Here is a 24,931-nt window from a genome sequence, read left to right on the forward strand (position 1 = left end):
TGGAACCTAGCCTCAGACCATATGGTAGCAAATGTGCGGCATAGAGCCAAAGAGCACCACGGGCAGAGGTTGCACGAGCACGAAGCTCCAGGGCGGCAGGGCCGCGCATGAGCGGTGCCGGACTGCCGGCGAACGGGCGAAGGCACAGAGGCACGGTCACTTTTAGGGCACGCAGGGTCTGCCGCTGTCCCCGGACCCAACTACCCGGAGTCGCCCTCACCGGCTCACCGGCCGCACCAACTGGTGAGTTGGTATTTGGAGGATGGAGGATAGAGAGGGCGCCGTGCCCGCCGTGGCCGCCCGCGTCCGGCCAACCGTCACCTCCGGACGCGGAACACACCCTTCAGGCTTCGATGTCGTCGCCCACCCGCGGCTGTCGGCCGTCGCACGTCGAGCGGCGTGCCCTCGCGGATGGACTCTGGCGCGCCCCGTCGTGCTCCGCGCCGTGTTTCGCTCACCGTCGGGACCATCGCTGCCCGTCGATGGACACGGGAGGCGGCCAGGCCCGTGTGTTCAGGAGGTGGACCGAACGATTGCCGGCGCGTGCACACATGACTCCGGTGCTCGCCGGAAGGCGGCGGCGACGCTGGCGAAGAGCGCCGACCGTGGATGACGCTACAGCGTTGAAGCGCTCCGTTTGCTTCGCCTGATCGCATCGGGTGTCTCTTGCTTAATCGTGGCCGTCAGAAACGGATCGGATGGCTGCCACATGCCCAGGGGGTGTACGGTAAATGAAATATCGTCCACCCCCGGTCCTGGGTCGTTTGCGAATGGCGGCTAACGCCGCACGCCGCCGCCGGCGAGCGAGGCTAGGGAGAGGATATCACCATCAATTCGACGCTGATAGCCCTCGCGTGGCGTACCGAACCTTCCGGCGCCGGCACCGAGCAGCGCAGCCTTTTCTGAGCCGTTACTCGCGAGCAAGCGCCGCCCGGCGGTGCGCCAGGCTCGCGTGTGCCTGCCGGCCGGTGGCCGGCCACCACGGCGTCCCATCGCACGGCGTGTGCTCCGGGTAGCTCGCCGCACGCGGGAACGCGGCGCGCTATCGACGGTGAGGGACTCCGCGTCGCACCCGGACGCCGCTGCCGGCGGCACCGAGCACCGCAGCCTCTGTCGGAGCCGTCGAGCGGTGCGCCTGGCTCGCGCGCGCGTCCGCCGGCCGGTGGCCAGCGATCACGGCGTCCCATCGCACGGTGTGTGCTCCGGGAGCTCGCAGCACGCGGGAACGCTGCGCGCTTGCCTCAGCGCGGCGTGCGCGGCGGCGTGGTGGATGGAGATGTTGAAGGCCGCCGGCGGCGGTGACGTTCCACGAGCGGGCGGGTGGGAGAGTGGCCGCCGGCTGGTGATGGCACGAGGCGATGAGAAGAGTCATCGCGGGACGCGTTCACGCTGCGAGGAGGGATAACACAAAGCAGAGCGCCAGAGCGCGGCAACACAGGGTTGCCGAGGGTGGTATGGTGCTTTCTTGCTCTGCTTCAGGTTCAGGGTGGGCATGAACTAGCAGCAATTACTCTCTGCGATTTTCAGAGGCTATACTGAACTTCAGGCTGACTTCAGATTATCTCCGATTGATACAATATTAGTTCTTTAAAATGAACTTCAGATTAACTCGTTAGATTGATAGAATGTTGAATGCTACTAGAAATACCTGACCAGATTCGGACTCTGCAAACAAGCCATCAACCATTTGGAGCTCCATCAGACTTTGTATGATCCTTGAAAGTAATTAAGCACATATTACATATAAATAGAACAGTTGCCAGTCCGACATTGTACTTAAAACCCTGTTCAAAACATGAACGATTTCAACAAGAAGAAGAAATGCTTGAGACTGTCCATCTGAGCCGAAATGCTTTTGCACACCAATGGTTATTAAACTCAGAATTACTCTGCAGTCTGGATTTAACATTTTAACTTAGCAGCTACCACTGTACTGCCGGTGGTTTTGACCTTAACCCTACGAGTTTCACCAAGTTTCTTTCCAACGAAGGGCAAGTTTTCGTGCCAAATTAGAAAAAAAAAAGAACAGAGGACAGAGTTGTATGGTGCCTTTTCTCCTAGCTCTAAGAACAACAGGCCAAACAAAAGGATCTGAAACGGGCGAGCGCCGCAGCCTCTGTTAGAGCTGTTACTCGCGGGCAGCGCCACTCGCGCTCGGCGGTGTGCCATGCTCGCGCGCGCCCGCCGGCCGGTGGTCAGCGACCACAGCGTACGTCCCATCGCACGGTATGTGCTACGGCGAGCTCGCCGCACGCGGGAACGTGGAGCGCTAGCCTCAGCGCGTCATGCGCGGCGGCGTGGTGGATGGAGAAGTTGATGGCCGGCGGTGGCGTTCCAAGAGCCGGCGGATGGGATAGTGGCCGCCGGCTGCTGATGGAGCAGAGCACGGGCGCTAGTCCGACTGATGTGCTATGGGCACCTTCTCAAGCATGTCCAAGAGACGTTGATGCATCCCAGCTCTACCGGGGCATGGCAGTATGGAGGCATAGACGTCGTCACGTCGAAATGATGTGTTGGAACGCGAGAGGTAAGTCCATGAGAAGAGAACACATCCAATTTGCCACTCGAAAAAAGGAAGCAAAGAAGACATTCCAAGACCTCCAGGTGGGCCGAACGAGCACCATGAAGGACTCGCGAGCTCGCCGGAGGGCAGCGGCGAGGCCGGCGGAGCCGCGCCGCGGAACGACGGCAGAGCGCCGAAGCGGCTCTCCCTTCGACTCACAAAGTGTTCGCATCGAACGCCTCTTGCTTAATACTGACCGTGAGATCTGGATTGGACGGACGCCAGGTACCCAGGGTGGACGGTAAATGAAATACCGTCCTACCCCTGGTCGTTGCGAATGGCAGCCGGGAGCCGGCGAGCGAGCCCCTGGTGGTGTTAGCCTGTTAGGTTGCTTGGAAGGAGGGTCGGGTGGCGGTGAGATGGACCATCGCCGGTCGTGTTTTGTGCTATGATGAGGTGCGACGCACGCGGCTACGGTGGGGCAGGCGCCGGAACTTCAGGTTGGGCAGCATGGCGTCTCCTCTGCTCCAAGGTGAAGTGAGGGATGGCCATTGCGACTACATGTGTAACCCAAAGCGATGCACGTGGTATTAGACCTCAAAAATGATATGGTTGATCGTTTGCTTCTCTACTGGTAGAATGAATCTAAAACTCACGTTCTAATTTCAGACTCAGCTTCACTCGACAGATTCACCTGATATACAATTATAATGGATACAAATACATGCACAAAGTTAGATATGCCCAGTCCAAGACCTGAATAAGGCCTCGCAGCTTGTCAGATGCACGCGCAGTCCATAACAGGACTTCAGAAAGTCCCTGGACAACTTGTTCCATAGCCCCAGTGGCGAACCTAGCCATCAAACGGAGCCCCGGGCAAACTCCAGGGCACATCTCTCTTCTCATCTGTATATCAGAACATGGTTGCAACGATGAGAGCTCGCTCTTGCGTCCATTATAGCGCCGGAGTCTAGCAGGTGCCCAGGGTCCCCGGGCCCTGGGTCCTTCCCCTGCATAGCCCTGCACTGTCGCGTTGCTGTCGAATTACCCATTTTTTGCGTGTCAGAGGCATGTTGACGGCGTGCCATGCCACGAATACAGACTAGGGAGGAAGGCCGCCCCTGCTTCGGCGGTGCCGGCGAACGGACAAAGGCACAGAGGCACGGTAGCACGGACTTGTGGATCACCGGTCCCGGCTCGCATGACAACGCAGCGTCGCGTGCGGCCGCCGGCCAGGTGACAAGGAGTCAAGGACGGCCGAGCCGGGCTGTGTTCCCAGCGCGGGAGGTAGGCTCCCGGCTCCGCTGCCGCTGTCCCCGGACCCCGTCCGTACTCCCGGAGTCGCCCTCATCGGAAGCACCAACACACTACCCGGCCGCAGCTACTGCCATGGCCATCCACCTACCTCTACGCCCCCACGTTGCGTCGGCGTCCGGTAGATCTGCGGGCAGGATCTACACGAACCCGAGCGCACATGCCACGGACGACCGATACACACAGCCACAGCGGATGAAACCAAGACCAAGGGACAACCGGACAGGGATGATTTCGTCGGGTGGATCCGGGTCAACGTTACGGCCTCGGCAGCAGCGATTCTCGCACTCGGAGAATCATAACTCGGCACAGTCAGTGTGCAGTCTCGATGCTCCCCCAAAGAACACGAAAAACCCTGCTGCGTGCTGTGGGGGAAGATTCTTTGCAGAAATCTGGAACCCCAGGTTACACGTACACAGTTCATATCATTCGAGAAAAGGAGGTGATAGAATTCATAGTTTGAGACGAAAATTGAAGTGTGTAAACATTTTTATTTACAGTTCTGAAATATTCCATCATTCAGTCCTGGACAGGAAGATATGCGCACCATGCAAAAAGACGCTGCAAGCCTGCAGCCTGCAGAGGAGGGAATTTTGGAGGACGGGAAAATGACCCGTCCGCGACCGAAAAGCTGAGCTCTGGAGAAAAGAGAGCTCTGCGTGTGATTGGCACGGCGAATGCTCCGCATCGGTGCCCTTTTCCTTCCTGCGACTTGCTGTCCCGCTACCTTTTCGTTTCAAAAGAGGGGAAAGGTGAAAGTATAGGTCTTGCTTGGCAGCTCGAAACGTTTCAAATTCTAGCGTACACTGCCAAACGGGCAGAGGGTGAAAGGTTTCACCGGTGAATCACTCGAATCGATTTTCTTTCTTTCTTTTTTTTTTTTGCCTAGGCACCTGAAACGGCCTCAGGGTGGTTTCGCTGGATTTTGTTTCTTGACTCCACACTACACTAGCAATCATATTCTTTTGTTAATCTTTTTAAGTGCAACAAGTTAAAAATTAATCCTTTTTAAGTGCAGCAAGTTAAAAATGGGTTGCACTAGCACCGTTCTTCACTCAAAAAAGTTTCGATATTTTTTAATAAATGTATCTATTTTTCAGATTTTTTTATGTAAAATAGTATTTTTACCTACCAATCTGAATGTAGCCAAACGGTTTCACAAAATGATTCTGATTCATAAATAGAGAAACGTTTCTATAAAGAATCTGAATCTAAACGTTCCTATGAGAATTTGGAACCTACCAAACGCACCATAAAAACATGGGTGAAACAGTTTGAATTCGCATCTTCCCACGGCGTGAAAAATGCAGCAAAGTACTTCACAGCCAACTTGTTCCCTATTTTTCTACCCAGTGAGCCTGAGCACAAATCTCTTCAACTTTGGAGTATTATGGAACATGTTACTGAATGTGTTTGGGGGCAAAATGAATTTGCGATTTTCAGATAGGAGCAGGGTCTGGCTGATGGCAGTTCAAATTCAGAGAGCTCATGCTTGTCAGCAGTAGTACACTACTGGTATAATTCTGTATGCGAGCAAGCTAGGCAGTACTAGGCACTTCAGAGTTCAGAGTGGATCTTTGCATTGCAAATAAAAAAAAGAAGGAAAAGAAAACCGATTGGATCTTTGCATTAACATGTCCCATGTGTCCTACGACACTTGTGTATGATCTAAATCATAGTTTAATCGAACCACACTTTTGGAATTTTCATTTGCACATGCTTTTGTGGTACCGGACAGCGCTTGGAAAGGTGAAGCCAGTCTGATTATTGATAACTCATAGTGAATCGGTTTGGAATTGCATTGTTTGTGTCAACCTGTTAGGCAAGTGCCGTTCATAAACAAAGGAAAATGGGAGTGTCTCCTTCACATTTTCACCGGATGGAGGTGTAATGAACTGCTGATTTCCTACTTAGAAAAGGCGCTGATTCAAGCGGTGAGATATACTATCCATGAACATAGTGAATTCTGCAATTTTGGATCTTCTGCGGGGCACGATTGGGTAACACATGTGGGGCTAGACTACTACTTGAGTACTATTCCCTCCGTCCCAATTTATAGGTTATTTTGGCTTTTCTACCGTCCCAATTTATATGTTATTTTGGTTTTTCTAGGTGTATAATTTTAGCTATGCACCTACATATATGCTTATGTCTAGATGCATAGTAAATACTATGAATCTAGAAAAGCCAAAACGACCGATAAATTGAAATGGAGGGAGTAGTGTCAAGTTCCTTATGTAAGTATTTTAGTAGAAATTTTGATGAAGGTATGCATAAAAAGGCACATGATTATATTTCTTTATCATATTTATATCAAATGAATTAATGATGAAAATATCTTGTGTTTCAAACATGGCGCAACATCCCTTTCCATGATGCAAAAATGTGCAAAGAATTTTTGGTACATTGTTTGTATTATTATACAATCAACACTGAATAACAACTGGATTGCAAGGACAACACAATGATTGTACAAAATTCACATTTAGAACAGCCTACTCCAAATTTCATGAAGCTTGTGGGTGCATGTACTTTTCTATATCTGTTCCTTTATCCCTTCCATAGATTAGACTGGAACGGTTTTATTACTTCTTTTATTACTTCGATTCTTGGTTACGATGAGGATTTTCATTATATATCAGTTAATTCAATTTATTTTAGATTTGCACTAATTTTCTAATTCTTCCGTTCCAAATTGTTGTTTTGGCTTTTCCAGATTCATAGATATTATTAGGCATCTAGAAATGCACTATATCTAAGTGTATAATAAAAATTATGCATAAAAAAGCTAAAATGATCTACGATTTGGAATGGAGGGAGTATATAGATAATGTTGTTTTCTTTTTCTAGTTTCTGACACTATCCGCTTGCTCCTATATTTTCTTTCTAGTTTTAGTCAATATCAAAATCTGTGTGCATTAGTTGTATACGCATACCAACTCCTATGCCATCGTGTGGTACAGAACTATGTCAGTGACAAAATAAAAAAGAATAAACAATCAATAAATTAGTATAGAATCACATAAAAAGCCCATTGATTACTTTCTTAAATCATGATGGTCCATTGAATACTAAAGAGTTAGCTGTAGCTGCTGCACAAACTAAGCACGTACCAATTCATAAGAGCCTCTAATTTTAATTTCGTCCCAAGCCACGGAAATGTCAGGTTGGCCCTGCTCGTGATATTAGATCTCAGGTAGCAAACCTTAGTACTACCACATGAGGTCAAGCCTCCAATATAGTTTTATTGTATAATATTATAAGAGAAAAACATCTTGGATTTTTTAAAATAAACGCCCACTATCTCCAAAGCTCAATTTAAGAGTCCAACCAACCCACAGGGTGGCCACAGGGGGTGTGACCACAGAAACGCACGCTGGCCTCCTGGCCTGGGCTGGCCTGTCCTTCGCCGCTCCTCTGGAACCTGCACACTGCACACCTCCCAACTCGTCAGTCCTCACAGTCATCACGCTCCCGCTACCACGCCTCCAACAATCAAAAAGCGCTGGCTTTGATTCCCCCTCCCTCCGCCTTTCCCACCTCTTTTCCCTGTTAGTTTATCCTCCGTGTCCCCTCCCCTCGAGGAAACTTAATCGGATCTCGCTGAGCTCTCGGTCAATCGCTCGCATTTCTTTACTAATCGCCACTTCTTGGAGAGACCAGTTTTTAATGGCGCTTATTATGAAGTGTTTTGTGTTAAACCTCCAAGGAGCAGAGGGAAGCTAGAGAGCCTCCAGAGCCAAGAACACGCTCAGGTACGCCGTACTCGGGCATCAAAACCTCCTCGGATTCTCTGCGTGCTGGCGCACAAGAGGGGAGAGAGCTTCCCGTTTCCCATCATCCCCACACAGGAGTGCTGCGGCAGTCAGTCTCCACTCTCCACTCCCCCAGTTCGTCCTCACTAGTCACTTCTATTGGCGGCGGGCGGCGGCGGCGACCGCGGTTCGTCCTGCTCCGCGGCGGCTTCTTGGTGCCGTCTCCGTCTGTGAGGAGTTCCTCCGTGCGCGTCTGGGAAAGGGAGGAGGAAGAAAGGGCTCTTCTTTGAGGACAAAATCAGGTGGCGATCTTCTCTTTCCTTGCTGATTTTGTTCCACTTTTTTTTTTCTTGTACTGTTGTTGAGATTACGATGTCGCCGTTTGTTGCGTTCTTTTGGACCCTTGTGATCTTTCCTGCTCGTGACTTTCTACCAACTGAGGTTCCTCTAGAAAGGGGTGTCATTTTAGCCGACAAACGGGTAATGAGGTGTTCTTGAACCCTTGTTCACATTATGCCTGAAGGAATTTCTAGGTGTTCGCTGATCTCTGCTTTGCTTTCTGATGTTTTAGTTTGGAGGGGCATTCACAGTTCTCAGTTATTCTGTCCGTGGCGGTTTAGTTCGTGTGTCTCGTATGTTATTGTAGGCTTGAACTTCGTGAATGTGTGGCGATAGAAATTGGGAATCTTTTGCCCTCATGATTAGCGGTGCCTACTCATTGCCTCAATTTCTCCATTTATTAGCAGCCAAAAGATTTTCTCCATGATTTGTGGGTCATTTTAAGTCGTGGATTCATTAATTTAGAAGAAGTTCATGGGACTGCCTGACTACCCTGTACTGTAGTACTTAAATGTTTTCTAAGTTTGTTGCTCCGTGCTGGAGATTTGGGTAAATCTGAAAATTGGTTTTCCAGTGTTATATTTAGCGTATACTCTACAAATGTGGATGCGTACTGCTTGCATTTGGTATCATCAATGAATTTCATAGCTTAAAATATCTCCCATATATGCAGTTCTTTAGTTAAGAATATATTGTAGTCTGTTCTGGTTAAATGAACGCAATAACCAACCCCTTTTTTTTGTTGCTGTTTCAGCTTCGCTTGAGATCTTCTGGAGTATCCCTTCTTCACAGCCAATCAGATCTTTGGGCGTAACAATATGTCGCCCAAGCGACTACAGGGCGTGGTTATGTTGTTAATGCTCATGGTTCTCAATGTTTCAGGTACTCCAGCTCACCATATTAGTTTGTAGTACCTAGATATGGTTTTGAACTACTATATTTTGAAACTGTAGGTATGGTTCCAGAATAGTAGTGCTAAAATTATACTACTGACTGTAGAAATATGGCAGTGCAAAAATTATACTATGTTCTATATAGATGTACCGGAATCATTATTTACCGTATTCGTAGTTCCTCATTCTGATTTTCCTGAATGTGCTGGAAACTAGTTTAGAAAAGACACCAAAAAATGTTATTTTGAACTGATTAATAGGTTCTAAATATATATAATCCCTATGTTTGCATAAACAATCATTGCTGCAATTTGTTGTAGGTGCATTTGTTGGTATCACTATTGGTAATGATATGTCAAACCTACCATCAGCAACAGATATAGTGGCTATCCTTAAAGCAAAGAAGATTCAGCATGTTCGCCTGATTGATTCAGACCATCAGATGTTGACTGCCCTTGCAAATACTGGAATAGAAGTGATGGTTGGGGTTCCCAATGATCAGCTACTTCGTGTGGGGCAATCTCGATCCACAGCTGCTGATTGGATTAACAAGAACGTTGCTGCTTATGTTCCAGCAACTAACATCACATATATTGCAGTGGGTGATGAGGTTCTTACTAACATTCCAAATGCAGCCCTTGTTCTTATACCTGCATTGCAGTTCCTCCAATCAGCACTGTTGGCTGCAAACCTCAATACTCAGGTGAAAATTTCGAGTCCACATTCAATGGATATGATCTCGAAGGCATTTCCTCCCTCCACTGCCACTTTCAATTCGACATGGAGCTCAATAATGTCTCAATATCTTCAGTTTCTGAAGAATACAGGATCTTCCTTCATGCTGAATGCCCAACCATACTATAGCTATGTCGGAGGACAAGGCGTATTCCCCTTAGAGTATGCACTATTCCGCTCACTCAGTCCCAACGGTCAAATTTCAGATCCCAACACCAATCTGTTCTATACCAATATGTTTGATGCAATCATTGATGCTACTTACAACTCAATCCAAGCAATGAATTTCACGGGGATTCCTGTTCTGGTCACAGCTTCTGGCTGGCCATGGCGTGGTGGGCAAAATGAGAAGGCTGCTACTGTTGATAATGCTTTGGCCTACAATACGAACCTCATACGTCATGTACTGAATAATTCTGGTACGCCCAGCCAACCAATGAATCAGTCAAGCACCTACATCTTTGAGCTATTCAACGAGGATCTTCGGTCAGGACCTGTATCAGAGAAAAGTTGGGGGATTATGTTTCCCAACGCTACTACTGTGTACTCTCTATCATTTGAGGACGTGGCCACAACTATCCCAGAATCACCAGCTCTGCGCGGGATGTTTTGTGTGGCAAATTCAAGTGCACCCCATGGTGCACTGAAGCATAGTTTGGATTGGGCATGTGGCCCTGGCTCTGCAAACTGCAGTGCAATTCAGCCTGGGCAACCATGCTATGAATCAGATAACATTGTAGCTGTTGCTTCATATGCTTTCAACGATTATTATCATAGAACACAATCTAGCGGTGGTACATGCAGCTTTAATGGCACTGCAATGATAACATCTACTGATCCAAGTAAGCTGCATTCTGCTCTCCTACATTTAGTAGGATACAATGGTTTTTTGGCACAATTATTGATTATTTCGTATGGGTTTCAGTAATTATGGCAAATAATTTATAGTTGCCCTACATCAGCGCAAGCGACAATCCAAAAGACCAAATTTAGCACTGAAATGCTTGAAGGGATCAAGTTCCTTGTTATGCAAAATTTAACCCTTGATTGGCTACCATGGTGTTTTGACTGTGATTTTTATTACACAAAAGCCCTACTGGACTTCTGTTTTATTATCATTAGGCGAGAATTCTACATGTTTAGCTAGCCAATGCTCAATCTCTTGTTGATCTTTTATTGTGTTCCCACCAGCAATGAGACCTTCCTAGAAATGTACCATGCCCCAAAGCAAGCGCTACTCGTGCAAATTTCTGTAGGGAACATGTAAATAATCTGGCAAGCATTTTACCTAAGATGTGTGTCCCATTAGGCCAAGATAAAACGTATGTAGGGATGTGGGGTTTAGTCAAACTTGAGCTGTTACATCAGATCAAAATCACAGGCAGTGTCCAAATCATAATACCACAGCCCACAACAACTTTCATCAGCATCTTATGTTTAATTTATAATTTCTAGAAATAGTTACTTGTGTTTTCTAGTTTAAAGACCTCACCTTTTTTGTCATTTTAATTTAATTTCAAGAAATCAAGGGTATCTAGTATTTTAGTGCTAATGTCAAATTGTTGTATAGCATGTAAATAACACGAGCCTAATCTAAATTCCCCCTTTATTTCTTGCAGGCCATGGTTCATGCATTTTCGCTGGAAGGTATGTCCAACTCAAAATTTCGTGTCAAAAGGTTCCAAGTTCTAACCCTGTTTTGTGCTCTGTACTGAGAATGTGATTTGCTCCTGTTTGTAGCACGGGCGCCAACGGCAGCGACGGCGGTACAGCCTCCGGGCCTGTAAGCCCTGACAGTTTTGCTTCGAAATCCCAATCCTGCTGGTTGACTCACCTAGTAGCCGCATTGCTGGCCATTCTAGTGATGTAAAACATTGTAACAATGTTGCATTTTGGATGAGATACCCGTAATTTGCCGTGGATCTTGTCATTAGATACTGTAGGGGCATATTTGTTTTAGTGTATTCAGGTAGATCCCATCGCCATGTAATCTTATCCCAAAATTTGTTTTCCTAGGAATCAGCATTGCGTCAAATCATCAGTTTTGAAGGTCAATTTCGAAAATCGAGCTGTGACAAGCAGCTTATCTGAATGCTGGAAGTTCCAAATGATTTGCACTCAGCACTCCTGCATACAGTATGGTTTCAGTGGTGTACTGCTGTCTTTCTTATCTTTGCACTTTTAGCCTTTTCGAAAATGGTTTGAGCCTAAGAAAAAAATTGACTCGTTGTGACTTGTGACTGAGCGACTAACGCGGCCCATATTAACCCACCGGTCCATTATCAATTACCGTAATGGGCCTGCAAATTGGATTTAAAGCCTCACCAGGATGCGCGGCGAGCCGGCCCACACGCTTTCGCCCTCCGTCACTGTCGTCCGTCGCGGCGGGCATGTCCTCATCCTCCTTCCCCACCTCCCGCTTCCCCTTCGCCGCCGGCGCCGGGGCCCCCGGCGGCGGCGGAGGAGGAGGAGGAGGCGGAAGCAGCGTGCGGCCGTGGGGGTCGAGCGGCGGGACGTCGGTGTCGTCGTCTGGTAAGCGGATACAGAAAGAGTTGCTGGACCTCAACGCCTCCGACTGCTCCGCCGGGCCCAAGGGCGACAACCTCTATCACTGGCTCTCCACCATCATCGGGCCCCAAGGTATGAGCTCCCTCAATCCGTTTCTCCAATCGATTCGAGACAGTTGAAAGCTTGCGGAAATTTAACTGCGCTGGAGGATGTCAGTTTTACTTGTTCAAATTGCTGCTTCTATGTTTAGAGTAGGTGCAGTAGTTTAATTTGTACAATAAACTGGGCTCACGAGTACGTGCCGGCTGATTTGACGCATAATGTTATGTCTTGCAGGATCGCCGTATGAAGGAGGGATATTTTTCCTTGATATCGTGTTCCCCCCTGATTATCCTTTCAAACCTCCCATGGTAATGATTCACATTTCTTGTTAGCATGCTCTTCTTGTTGACGTTGATCTGTTGAAGTGTGCTTGGGAATCTTGGCTTAGTACAGAATTTTTTTTGTGTCCTAAAAACTAAGCTCCAACTTCGACATTTCTCCACTTCTTGTTATGTACACCTTCTACCTAATCCCTCGATTCCTTGTTTACTCTTTTTGAATGGACAAGTTTCAAGGAATGTATGTGTATTTCTGTATGTCACACTCAGTTGTGGTGACTCCGACTGCCTAAGTACTAGAAAGTATTCGTAACAGAAATTCAAGTGGGAGGTCAGATCAGTTAGGCTGGTAATAGTGTGTAGTTCTGCTCGGTAAAAAAAAAAAGTTTCTAATTCTAGTTCTGATTGTTCTGCTCTTGGGATTCGTAATTTGATCATCCTAGGCAACTGAATGAACTGTGCAAACAGAGTGTTATCAGAGCAATGAACCTTAGTATGCTTTATAAGATTCAAAGCATCAGTTGCCCTGAAGCCTTATATCCCCAAATTTTCAACAGTCTGGCTACCATAATATGGGTAAACTTGATTTTGAAACAATAATTTATGAAGATTTGCTTTTCCCTAGAAAAAGAAAAGCACATTCAGCTATCTGTCAAGAATGAAGATTAATCTAGAAGTGCCACATGAAAACGCCTCATCAGAGAATACTGGTAGGGAGGCATGCATCTGATGGCGAGGAGTGGAACTAATGTGAAAAAGATTATGCTGAAAGATAGTTTTCTTTGCTGCTAATTAACGTTAGCTTGTTTCTTCTAAAGCCGTGTTTGTACGTTTTCATGCGAAGTACTGTAATGTGATGTTTTATGACTTCTTAGTGCGATATTGATGTATGAAGAAAAACCATCTGAGGTTTCTAGTTTACTGTTGTTGGTTTTTCTTTTTAAAAAAGAAAGAATGCAGAACTGCTAAGATATTGTTTTTTGTTCTGGCATGCTTCGATCAATACTTTCCCGAACAAAAGATGTCATAAAATTGTTTTTACTTGGTGGAAGCCTTGCTATTGCAACAGGTACTTTTGACATCACCTCTTGTCATGTGGTGACCTATTGTTATCTTGGCTTAGAATATAAGAGTCTGCTAACTGAGGGAAGTGATTCTAAATGCCTAGCCCACTCATTCATGTTATTGATATTTATTCATCACTGTCCAGCTGCTAGCCATAGCGAAAATCACCACTGACACATTTCTGGAGGATGCCAACACCACCACCATCTATTTCCTGTTATTACTTTTCAACTTTTGACAGGTTGCTTGAGATATGAGGGACCAGAAACAGCCAACCTCTGTTTTAGCTGTCACCTACCACACCGACCTTCAGTGGCGCAGTTTAACCATGATCAGCTAATGAAACTAACAACCACACTAAAGCTATTAAATATATGAAATTATGGAAAATATTTTTGAATGTTTCAATTCTCTAAATAGCCTATCCCAGCTTGCTTTGGGCTAAAAGGCTTTCTTGTTTCTTTTTTTTTGTGTGTTGTCGAAATATGTTTTCAATGTTCTATGGAGTGATTATCATATCTATACTTATGTACTGAATAACTTTTGTAGTGTTACAAGCCATGCTAACCATGATTTGATATTTCACATGTTAATAGTTGAGAGTATTCGCAAATATTTTACTCTTCTGGTCGAATCTATTTAAATTGAGTATATTTGTCTATTTATTTTGATTGGACAAATTTAGTTTCATATAACTCCAAGTTTGTGTTATGCAATTCTCCCAGGTAACTTTCAAAACAAGGATTTACCACTGCAACGTTGATTCTGCTGGTAAAGTGCATTTGGACATATTGAAGGATGGCTGGAGTCCAGCTTTCACCATTTCAAAGGTGTTACTGGCAATAAAAGACATCATCGGCAATCCAGATCCATGTATGTTTTGATCATTCTCTGTACACCTTCTGTAAACAGTCATGGATTCCAGTGCAAACCAAGCCTACTGTCTGCAGGGTTTCTACTTTGCTTTAACGCTCAAAAGAGTTATGTTTATGATCTGTTTGTGCAGACACCCCGCTTGTGATGAGCATTTCACGTCAGTATCTTACTGACAGAACTAAACACGATGAAATAGCAGCTGAGTGGACAATGAGGTTTGCAAGATAGGGAATTCTGTCTGTATGTAAGCAAGATTGATCTTGTAAAAGAATAATCCTTAATGTGGCCTGAGATGTAGAATGTTGGCAAAGGACCCGCGTTTTGTTTAATCCGAGTTGTGACATAAAGGTGTAATTTGTGTTTGAGTATTACTTGCTGCTTTTAAGCACAGAATCATCTCCTTTTTTTTCGATTTTGCACTTCTGCCACAGTTGCTTAATTAACTCTTCAGAACCTGCTATTTGAGCTTATTAGTTTCTCGAAATTCTTTTTATTGAAACTGGGAAAACCCCAAAGTTACTTGGAAATGTTCAGTGACTGACAACTGTTAATGTTACAGTTGAGCAAATGATTGATTAATTTTTCTCCAGTCAAAGTAGTTCATGTCATTCAAATCTTTCACTTGAAACCAAATCCTGCTGGTTATCATTCTGGTGGTGTTGTTGGACAAGGCTTCAGTTACAGCTGCATTTTCTTCCAGAACATTGTCCCTAGTTCGTAGGTGTTCCTTGGACAGAGTAAATGTCATATTGTCATCCAACAAAGCATGATCGTGTTGTTTCAGAAAGTTGCAGAACAAAGATATCAGATGTTTATGGAGAATAATGGTCACTTGCCTACTGCTAACTTGGATCTCACTTCATGTAGGGATGAAAAGCTACCGGTGACAGCTACTGATCTTACAAATGACCAAACTGGGCTTCACCTCTGAAATGGACGCCTCACCAGTTCACTGATTCCCAGTACGGACTGTTCAATTGATCATATCTGGCGACCTTATAACTCCATCCAGAGAAGAAGATGCAGAGCAACTCTTCCGGGGGCCTCCTCCCTAAGACCACAGACCATGGCCACGGAGCTAGATGTGAGCAAGTCTCGCCGCTTTGACATGGCCATGTCGAGGCGGACACGGCGATCGACGAGCCTGGTCGCCTGTTTCCAAGATCAGTATGTGCCATCCCTGGCACAACAACGCCACCAAGAGCTGAAGGAGTTTCTCCAATGCCAAGATGCAGAGCTGAAGGCACTCCAGCAATGTGAGGATGCAGAGCAGCTGGCACTGGGTCTGGATGAAGATGAGGAGTCGAAGATTCCACAAGCACCACTCCAGTATGAAGATGACGAGCAAAAGACACCAAAGCAGTATCAAGATGAGCAGGAGAAGAAATATCAGCAATATTCAGGTGCAGAGCAGAAGAAACCAGAGCATTATCAATGTGAAAAGGAGAAGAAACCAGAGCAGCATAAAGATGAAGAGGAGAAGACGCCAGAGCAGTATCAAGATGAAGACGAAAAAGCATCACAATACCAAGAAGAAGTGCTGATGATACCAAACCAAAGTGAAAACGATGAGGAGATGACAGCAGAGCGTTACCAACTACGCCAAGAGGCAGATGAGAAGGCGTCAGAGCAGTCTGAAGAAGATGAGGAGCAGCAGAAGGCAGAGCAGGAATGGTGCAAGGCGGAGCAGAAGGAGCCGGAGCAATTCCAAAGCGTGAAGAAGCTGCCCTTGCCACCGCGTGCTGTGGACAACGTGCCCCGGTTCTCCCTTCAGGAGCTGATACAGCAGAAGCAGCTTCAAACCGGAGAGACAAAGCCTACCAACAAGCTAGGCGGCCACGGCGAGAGTGCCCTTCCTGACCATAAGGTTTCAGGATCAGGAGGAGGAGCAGCAGGCGGCACAACGCTGGCCATGGTGATAAAGCGACCCGAGGGAGGGAAGAAGTCGATGGGGATGATACGCCGGTGCGTGAAGGCCCTGAACCAGATGATCAAGACCAAGCATGGGTCCAAGAAGAACTTGCATTTGTAATTTGAGCAGAATTCATGTACGTGTGATCCAGACTCGAGAGTTTCGTAGTGGACTGCACATCTCTGAAGAATGCACGCGCAGTTGTGCAGAACCAAGTTTTGGGCATGATTCAGAGTGTGCAAGATCTGGTAAGAAACTCCGCAGCCATACCGGGCTTTTTACGCTCCGGTCTATTACCGTCTACCTATAGCAATAAACAGTCAAATACTCAAATTTAGCTGAAGATCACTAGTCTGTTACTATGTGAGAAAATGCTCTACTCAGTGATGTTTAATTGTACACTATTTGCTCGACGATGTAAAGGGTAAAATGTCAAAGGAATCGAGATTGGGCTCTGAACGTGTGTTGTTGTTGACTTCCTCTGCAAAGCTTCTTTTAGAAATCTGATCGTGATCACAAAAGGGAAAATGGTCTGTTGTACCGACACTTTCCCACCAGGTCAGCAGTGGTTTTGGTGCAAACTCCCTTTCGTTCTTTTTGTGTCGCGTCCCGGTAGGATTTGGTGTATGATAAATGCTGAGAGTACAAGTTAGATCAAAAGAAAAGATGAAAGAGCTGAAGCCTGTGAAGTGTGAAGTGTCTTTGAGTTCTTGGTTGAGGATGTAACCCATGGTATTTGTATGCCATCACACACGTCTTGTTCATTTATGATCACTCTGAATTTACTTGTTTTGAAAGCGTGCGTTATTGAGGTCGGGACTGGAGGACATGTTTATGATATAATTTTTTTTGCTACTTACTTTTATGCAACTGAAATTGAACAGACAGTTTCCCCGGCTTCCTCTTTTATGAGACTTCTCTGCTTTTAAAGAAACCAAAAATGTTACTACTTGGTATGCCAAGAACACTCGGTACACTGACGTTGTATTGCTCCATTTCACCGTCTGAATCACAAATCTGCCTCGCACGGAGAGACTTCGGCCGATGTGAGCAGAAACGTGCCTGTTTTCTACCAGCTCGCGGATCGAGCCCAGCGCCGTGCCCACCCCCTGATTTCTACCAGCTCGCAGAGCTGAGCACCTCCACGAGACCACGACGCCAGATTCTCCGTGCCGCGTGTCGCTATTTCCTCCCGAATAAAGCAAGCCCGGCGCGTTTTGACCTCTTTAAACTGCCGCGACGCCACCGGACGCTCGCGTCTACGCGTACGAGGGCTCGATGGCAGGTCGGTAGGTACGGTACTCTTGCGTATTAGCAGGACGCATGGCATTGACGAAACAAAGCCCTTGCACGTGACTAGCTCTGACGGTGTGAGCGTGCTGCTGTTCTTGTCTTGTTGATGCAGCCTTCCTGTTCCTGGCGACTACGGCTTTGACCCCCTTGGCGGCCTTCGGTGAGTTCTGATCCAAAGCAAAGGATTTGCAAGTTTGCAACGCCTTTGTTGCTGTATTCTTTCCTTGCTGTATATGTGAAATATTCACACGTCGTGTGAATACTTCACATATATACACAGCCTGAGTAGATGTGAAGACGACGAAGGTTTACGTGGAATTCATATCTTTTACGCCAAGTGATGCTCCTATTTGGTTCAGGCTGAGTCACGAGAATTCATATCTAGAGCTAGAACCTCTCAAACTGGTTGGTTGGAGAGGCTGACGGCACATCGGAGAAATTTGGTGTCACGGACAGTGCGATCATCTATCTTGTGCATGAAAGTGAGTATCAATTATTTCAGTTTACCTTTATGCGCCGTGTTAAAATGGATTAGCTGAGAGAAGAAACGCCGCACCGGCATGGTCAGAGAGTAAACAGCAGTTACGTACAGTTGTGATGTACAAGTGCAACTCTCTGTAACAGCTGACAAACCTAGCAGCACTCAACAGCAACATCTGCTCCTGCACGCTGCACGGTAGTTAGCTAGCATCAGGCATCAGCACTGGAGCGAGGTGTGCTAATAGTCTCAGGCGTTTGGAGAACCACGGCACAAGGTTGTTACCGAGGCAGACACGGTAGCTAGATGAAGAAATGTTCAGTATCTTGTGTAGTCCGCGCCACCAGAAGAGCTGACAAAAGCGTTAGGATGATGAAAAGAGTTTGAAATCCATGATCAAGTGTGCTTATGCCGCAATACTATATATGAATGGTATATGAATTACTTGATAAGATTCGGATCAAGTTATCTCTGTTCAGTTGTAACGAAGCAAATCTGTTGGATGCATGGCAACCTTACATTACACGCCGGGTCGCAAGGGTTAGTGCCGGCACGAGAGAGAAGATCCTCAACATGGCTCTCCTTGAGATGAAGGACAGCTAATGGAAGAGGGAGAATCCTAAAAAAACTAAAGAATAGAAGAAAAAAAGGAACAAAAGAAAAACACGGGCTAACCCTAGTGCTCAGGATCCAATATGTTAAAGTACATATCACGATTGGATGAAGCCAGCCGTGTGAAAATATATAAAGTTTAGGATAGCTAAATATGACGTTTAGGACAATATTTAGTCTAAATTAGTCTATGAACCGTTTTCCTGCACGGGCTAGTAATATTGAGAAACATAGGTGATAAAATTGATTGCTTTGTACACGTTCATCTCTCATTTATAAAATGTATTGTAACGAAGTCTCTAACATGCATGTATGTACTTTTATTCGATCGTGATAGGTTTTACATAGTAATTACTGGTCTATAAATTTTTCATCTATATTTGTAGTTTAGTTAGCAATTATTAATCGGAACCAGCATCACACCCACTGGCTATGTGCAATGTGCAGTCAAAGTTGGGCATGTATGGCCGATGGGCGCGATGCTAGGGGTGGCGGGCATGTTCATCCCGGAGTTTCTGACCAAGCTCAACGTTCTCAACACGTCAACCTTTGTAGTGTTGTTGAGATAATTCTAGGTCACCGACACTTTCACACTACCAACCTCTTCATTGCCAATATAATCCTCATGGGCATCGGCTAGGGCCTTGTTTACTTCCCAAGTTGGGAGTTGTAAAATTGGCATTTTGCCATAAATGCGACATTGTAGCGTTTCGTTTGTATTTGTGAATTATTGTCCAAATATTGACTAATTAGGCTCAAAAGATTCGTCTCGCAAAGTACAACAAGACTGTGCAATTAGTTTTTGATTTCGTCTACATTTAGTACTCCATGCATGTACCGCAAGTTTGATGTGATGGGGAATCTTCTTTTTACATAGTGTCAAAGTTGGGAATTTGGGGGGAAGTAAACAAGGGCTAGGCTGACCTTGTCAAGCCTACACCACTAGGGGCGGACCCCAACCAAAAACAATTTTTCAGGCTCGAGTGCTACCCATATAGGATATAGGGTAGGAAAATGTATTGGGTTGATGCCTGCTGATGATGTTTTTGACTTAGGTAGACTGTCAATGGTGATATGGAACAGCCATGGAGCAATCATGTTAATGTATTTGTAAATTTTGTAACTAATGTAAAAGTAGGATGGATAAGCATAAGATGATCATCAATTTCGCTTCACGTTTTTCTTTTTAAGAATCCTCACCTACTGGATCAACATGAGCATAGGATTGTACTCCTATATATTATTCCATCTAATTTTAAACATAATATTTAGGATATATTAATTTTTTTTTCATCAGCTGACACCCTAACCACACCTCACCTTTTGCTCTGCCTCCCCTATCACCTCCTTCTCCTCACTGGCATCACCTCATGTCACCACAACCTTATCCCACCGTGACCGAACTTGCCACCTGGTGCCTTCTAACTTTTGCGCCGCTATATGGCCGGTTCTCGAGCTTGGCATCAAATGTCATTTGGTCTCCAAACTCTTAAAATGTACATTCGCATCATTGAACTTGCTAATCGACTCACGTGAGATCCAAATCACTGTTAACTGAGTTAAATCACCTGCGTGGCGTAGCACTGACGTGGACCATCTTCTCCCTGCCTTCTCTCTGCCTCACATGTCTCTCCCTTCTCTCGCAAAAAACATCTCCGGCGGGGCCTATGGAGAGGCGGCGGCCGACGCAAGGTGCAACGACGATGTAGCTAACGGGCCGTGGCAGGGGCTTGCCCGGCCGGAGCGGCGCACGACTGGGATGGGGAGGGGTTCGGCTGGGGCGGCTCAGATGCAGGGCATGGCGCCATGGCTCGAAGACGGTCGGATTGGGGAGGTGGGTGGTGCCTGGCGTGGAGGCGCGAAGGAGCCGGCATCCTCGTCTTGCGCCGGTCGAGCCGAGCTCCCAGTGCTCGAGCTCGCGCATAGGCGCGCAGGCGGCTGCGGGGGCAACCATGTGCTCCCCGCGTCCATGGCTGCCACCGCCGTCCGCCTGCGCAAGGCCGCGGCCGCCGCCCACCCCCGCGGAGATGCTGCTGCCGGGCCGGCCGCTCCAGCCAGGCCGCCCGCCATCCACCTCACAGGGCAGCTCCTGCCCGGCCGACCGCCGTCCGCCCCCGCGCGGGCCACTCCTACCGACCCGGCCACCGTTCCCTCACCGCACCACTCGCCGGCGACGATGGGCTCCTGCGCCGCCGGATCCGTCCTATTGCTGCACCTGGGCTCACGCGTCTTTGGCTCGATTTCCTCTCCGGCGACCGCGGCCCAGCGCGCGCAGATGGGGACGGCAGGCGCAACTCGGCCAGAGCGGACGGCGGTCGTGGCCGCAGCCCGGCATAGGCAGACGGCGGCGCTGGCCAGCGCAGGCAAGCGACGGCGCTGGCCGAGGCCGGGCGCGGGCGGCCGGGGGTCGCGAGCCGGCGCGGGCAGATGGCCGCGGTGTCCATGGTTCATACTGTGACAGATTTTTTTTCTTTTTTCTTTAATAATTAGAAAACGTGGGTCATGATAGCATTTGAGAAAAGAGATTAGGCTGACATGTGGGACCCTTGTGCCAGGTCCACGTCATCATCCATTCAAATACGTAATGTCACGGGGATTTGGACATCGGTGATCCGGTTAGCAAGTTTAGGAAGTTCAATGTACATGCTAAACTAGTGTACCGCTCGTGCATTTTACTCAACTTTTATCTTAGAATCATAATTTTATCATTCACTACGGATGGGACATCTGAAGCAGCTGATGAAGAGTGTTTGTGACACGAATCGCTATAAATTAAAGTTTATTTTGCTAAACTTTTAGGCTACTGAAATCTAACCAGGTTTTTTTTATTTTATCCTTTTTGAGATAATATTCTGTACGCTCCATATGCAATGCTTCAGTGGACGTCCGTTTTATGTTGTTGATCATTTGTTCGAGTGCTAATTCGTATGTTACGCTGTTTTTCGACGGTTTTACCCTGAACAAGTGAAGAACCATGCATATGCTCCGACGTGACACGAGACAGCGAGGAACGCGTCACCCTCTTCTTTTAAGCACGGGAATCTGCGTGTGCGTGGCACATGAGCGCCTGGCCGATAGCCGATACGAGCAGGAACGTGCCTACATGGCAGCAGCCAGTGCGGTGCCTCCCACTGATTTTTATCAGCTCGCAGCCGAGCCCCCTCCACGTCAGCGCGATCCGGCGTGCCAGAGCCAGACGAGCAGATTCTCCTCGCCGCGTGGCACGAGGCGGCCGCGCCCGCTATCCCCTCGCGGATAAGCCGGCCCCGCTCCGGCGCCCGCCCGCCGCGAGATCCCTTAAACTTGCGGCGCGCGCGCCACCCACGCCACACAGCTAGCTCCCGCGCCACAAGCTCTCGCTGCCATGGCACTCGTCTCCGCCTCCTCCTCCTCCACCACCGCCGTCGCGGCGCTCCCCAGGAACGGGCAGCGCGCGTCGTCCTTCCTTGGCGGCAGGACGCTGCTGAGGCAGGCCGAGGCGGCGCGGCCGTCGTTCGCCGTGCGCGCCGCGGCGGACCCCGACAGGCCCATCTGGTTCCCCGGCAGCACCCCGCCGCCGTGGCTCGATGGCAGCCTCCCCGGCGACTTCGGCTTCGATCCCTGGGGCCTTGGTGAGTTCTGATCACTGGTCAATCTATCTTCTTGTGAACATGTAAATAATTTCTGAGCGATATAGCTGACACCTGATGCATGTGCTTGCGATTACTCTGTGCAGGATCTGACCCGGAGAGCTTGCGGTGGAACGTGCAGGCGGAGCTGGTGCACTGCCGGTGGGCGATGCTCGGCGCGGCGGGCATCTTCATCCCGGAGTTCCTGACCAAGATCGGCATCCTCAACACGCCCTTCTGGTACACCGCCGGCGAGCAGCAGTACTTCACCGACACCACCACCCTCTTCATCATCGAGCTCATCCTCATCGGCTGGGCCGAGGGCCGCCGCTGGGCCGACATCATCAAGCCCGGGAGCGTCAACACTGACCCCATCTTCCCCAGCAACAAGCTCACCGGCACCGACGTCGGGTACCACCTCTCGCTCCGGCCCCATGCATGAACACGCAAGAAAACATTATTATATTCCCAAAGACTCATCTAGCTGCTAGCAGTCCTCATATCCATGGCTGACATGAATTCATCTCTGTGTGCTGGAAATGCATGTAAAAATTAAGGTACCCTGGTGGCCTGTGGTTTGACCCGCTCGGCTGGGGCAGCGGCTCGCCGGAGAAGATCAAGGAGCTGCGCACCAAGGAGATCAAGAACGGCCGCCTCGCCATGCTCGCCGTCATGGGCGCCTGGTTTCAGGCCGAGTACACCGGCACCGGCCCCATCGACAACCTCTTCGCCCACCTCGCCGACCCCGGCCACGCCACCATCTTCCAGGTCAGCTGAATCGATCAAACTGCACATACCTCACAGCTTCGATCTGTACGGTTTGGTTACTGATTAGTGAACTTTTGTTGTGTTCTTGATCAGGCCTTCACCCCCAAATGAGGAGTTGGAGTTAGCGATCTGAGTGCTGCGTGCTATACCACGCATGCATGAGGTGGAGATTGTTATAGGTTGATGGTCGATGCGACTTTTTCCTTTTTGTGGGACGGAATAGACTGTGATGATTCAATGGCTTGTGTGGAGCGATGCATGCCTCTTGATCGTGTACTTGTACTATGTTGTAACCAATGTAAAAATGCAATACTCATTAGATGTTATATGTTCTTTTCACTGAATTAACGACTTGATGGCTGTGTAATGCTCGTGGCGATCGTGTTAATGACATTGCGTTACTAGGTCTGCAAACATTAATAGGTTACGAGCAACATAATCAAAATTCTGACGTGAGGAATGCTCATGTGCGGCTAGCTTTGTTGTAGATACCTTCACAAGAGTTTGGTATAATGCACCGCAGAACATGCAAAATTGGCAAATATCCCGCTACAAATGGAGATGATCCAGGCATTGATAATGCTTAACATATTACATCCATTTAAAAATATATGGATGTTAGCGGTACCTCCGCAAGGCTCGTAAAATGGCTAAAAATTCCTTCCTCATGTTTTATGTGGCTTTTATGACGTGTCTTGATCCGGGGGTACCATGTGAATGCATGCACCATGCTCATTTATAACAACAAATGCTACTCCTTCTGTTACCAATTGTAGTTCGTTTTGACTTTTGATATTATTATGCATCTAGATATAGTGTATGTCTAGATGCATAATAATATTTATGAATCTAAAAGAGCCAAAATGACCTACAATTTGGAACGGAGGAAGTACATTTTTATGATGCGTCAAAGATTAGCTTTGAATTCAAGATAAATGTATTGTAAACATTATATAGGGCCTTCACTTGGGCCACCGAAAATGTTAGCAACGCCATGAATCTTGCCACTGGCTTGATCTCCATGTTCGTATATCCTTTGAGTATAAATTGAATACAACTCAAGATCCACCAGCTAAAATCACTTAGATTGAAAAGGCTCAAAATGTATCGAGTGCTTTAGATGCATAGTTGTACTCGAAAGCATTTCCAGAGAGAAAATAAGAAAAATATGGATTTTCAAGGACAAATATAAAGAAGGGCTTGGCAATAGGGAACATATATAAATTGTAACAATAACGAGCTATGGAATCGTTAGCATTAAATAAAACACATTCACCCTAGAGTAGTTAATATGAATGACATAAACTCGCCTTTTTTTTTACCTTCACTGTATTAGACAGGTAGAGAAATACATAAAGTTGAGCATAATAAAATAGAAAATCGAAAGGTTAAAAATATTCATTCGAAAATTTCTCAAATCAAGCGTATGCCATCAGGTGTGGCACTCCATCAAACCTATGCATCCGGAAAATTCGCTCCAAACCAAAGACGACTTGCTTTGCTGCATTTCTTGAGCATTTTAGCATGTTTTACATGCGTGAATAATGGTGATCCAATATCATAGCCATTGGACGAAGAAGACCGAATGGCAGCATTGCCTTAATGCATTTTTACATTTTCAATTATATTGAGACTTGTTATCTCTTAGTCACCTGAACTTGTTTCATGAAAATTTTGCTACATAAAAATGTAATGCTTTTTCACAAACAATACGGTGTTATATTATTTTGTTCGGACTTTGGAAGATGATCGAAAAGTATAGCAAAACATCTATCGCTTCAAGTTTCGCTGGCTTCCGAAATATCGACATTACAGGGGTCTAACGCGAAGTTTGACCGCTCAACTTTCCCTGCAAGAATGGATCGCGACGAGGCCCCAGAAGAGTAGACCGA

General features: G+C 47.1%; 3 protein-coding genes across 3 annotated transcripts; all 3 read left to right on the forward strand.

Annotated features, from left to right (window-relative positions):
- Window positions 1–7,230: 7,230 nt before the first annotated feature.
- Window positions 7,231–14,778, forward strand: LOC105913675 (glucan endo-1,3-beta-glucosidase 4). Its single transcript, XM_012843351.3, has 10 exons — window positions 7,231–7,874; window positions 8,666–8,793; window positions 9,125–10,381; window positions 11,159–11,186; window positions 11,280–11,363; window positions 11,677–11,751; window positions 11,920–12,179; window positions 12,384–12,457; window positions 14,218–14,365; window positions 14,499–14,778. Exons 2-10 carry the CDS (start codon window positions 8,730–8,732, stop codon window positions 14,594–14,596), a joined length of 2,088 nt encoding a protein of 695 aa, XP_012698805.2. The 5' UTR covers window positions 7,231–7,874; window positions 8,666–8,729; the 3' UTR covers window positions 14,597–14,778.
- A 164-nt stretch (window positions 14,779–14,942) lies between these two features.
- LOC101759007 (adenylate cyclase, terminal-differentiation specific) lies at window positions 14,943–16,755 on the forward strand. The gene has a single exon (XM_004958066.4). The coding sequence runs from the start codon at window positions 15,435–15,437 to the stop codon at window positions 16,398–16,400; it is 966 nt and encodes a 321-aa protein (XP_004958123.1). The 5' UTR covers window positions 14,943–15,434; the 3' UTR covers window positions 16,401–16,755.
- A 5,196-nt stretch (window positions 16,756–21,951) lies between these two features.
- Window positions 21,952–23,383, forward strand: LOC101759407 (photosystem I chlorophyll a/b-binding protein 2, chloroplastic). The gene is made up of 4 exons (XM_004958067.4): window positions 21,952–22,274; window positions 22,379–22,682; window positions 22,829–23,039; window positions 23,133–23,383. The coding sequence occupies exons 1-4, from the start codon at window positions 22,028–22,030 to the stop codon at window positions 23,148–23,150; spliced, it is 780 nt and encodes a 259-aa protein (XP_004958124.1). The 5' UTR covers window positions 21,952–22,027; the 3' UTR covers window positions 23,151–23,383.
- Window positions 23,384–24,931: the final 1,548 nt, after the last annotated feature.

This window comes from Setaria italica, chromosome II (assembly GCF_000263155.2).
Source record: "Setaria italica strain Yugu1 chromosome II, Setaria_italica_v2.0, whole genome shotgun sequence".
NCBI classification, from domain to species: domain Eukaryota; kingdom Viridiplantae; phylum Streptophyta; class Magnoliopsida; order Poales; family Poaceae; genus Setaria; species Setaria italica.

Bases quoted from the DNA above. Each gene is read 5' to 3' on its own strand.
- LOC105913675 (XM_012843351.3), top strand. From the start codon at position 8,730: ATGTCGCCCAAGCGACTACAGGGCGTGGTTATGTTGTTAATGCTCATG. The intron at 8,794-9,124 runs GTACTCCAGCTC...AATTTGTTGTAG, and splicing joins CATGGTTCTCAATGTTTCAG to GTGCATTTGTTGGTATCACT. The intron at 14,366-14,498 runs GTATGTTTTGAT...CTGTTTGTGCAG, and splicing joins CATCGGCAATCCAGATCCAT to ACACCCCGCTTGTGATGAGC.
- LOC101759007 (XM_004958066.4), top strand. From the start codon at position 15,435: ATGGCCACGGAGCTAGATGTGAGCAAGTCTCGCCGCTTTGACATGGCC.
- LOC101759407 (XM_004958067.4), top strand. From the start codon at position 22,028: ATGGCACTCGTCTCCGCCTCCTCCTCCTCCACCACCGCCGTCGCGGCG. The intron at 22,275-22,378 runs GTGAGTTCTGAT...TACTCTGTGCAG, and splicing joins CTTCGATCCCTGGGGCCTTG to GATCTGACCCGGAGAGCTTG. The intron at 22,683-22,828 runs GTACCACCTCTC...GTAAAAATTAAG, and splicing joins CTCACCGGCACCGACGTCGG to GTACCCTGGTGGCCTGTGGT.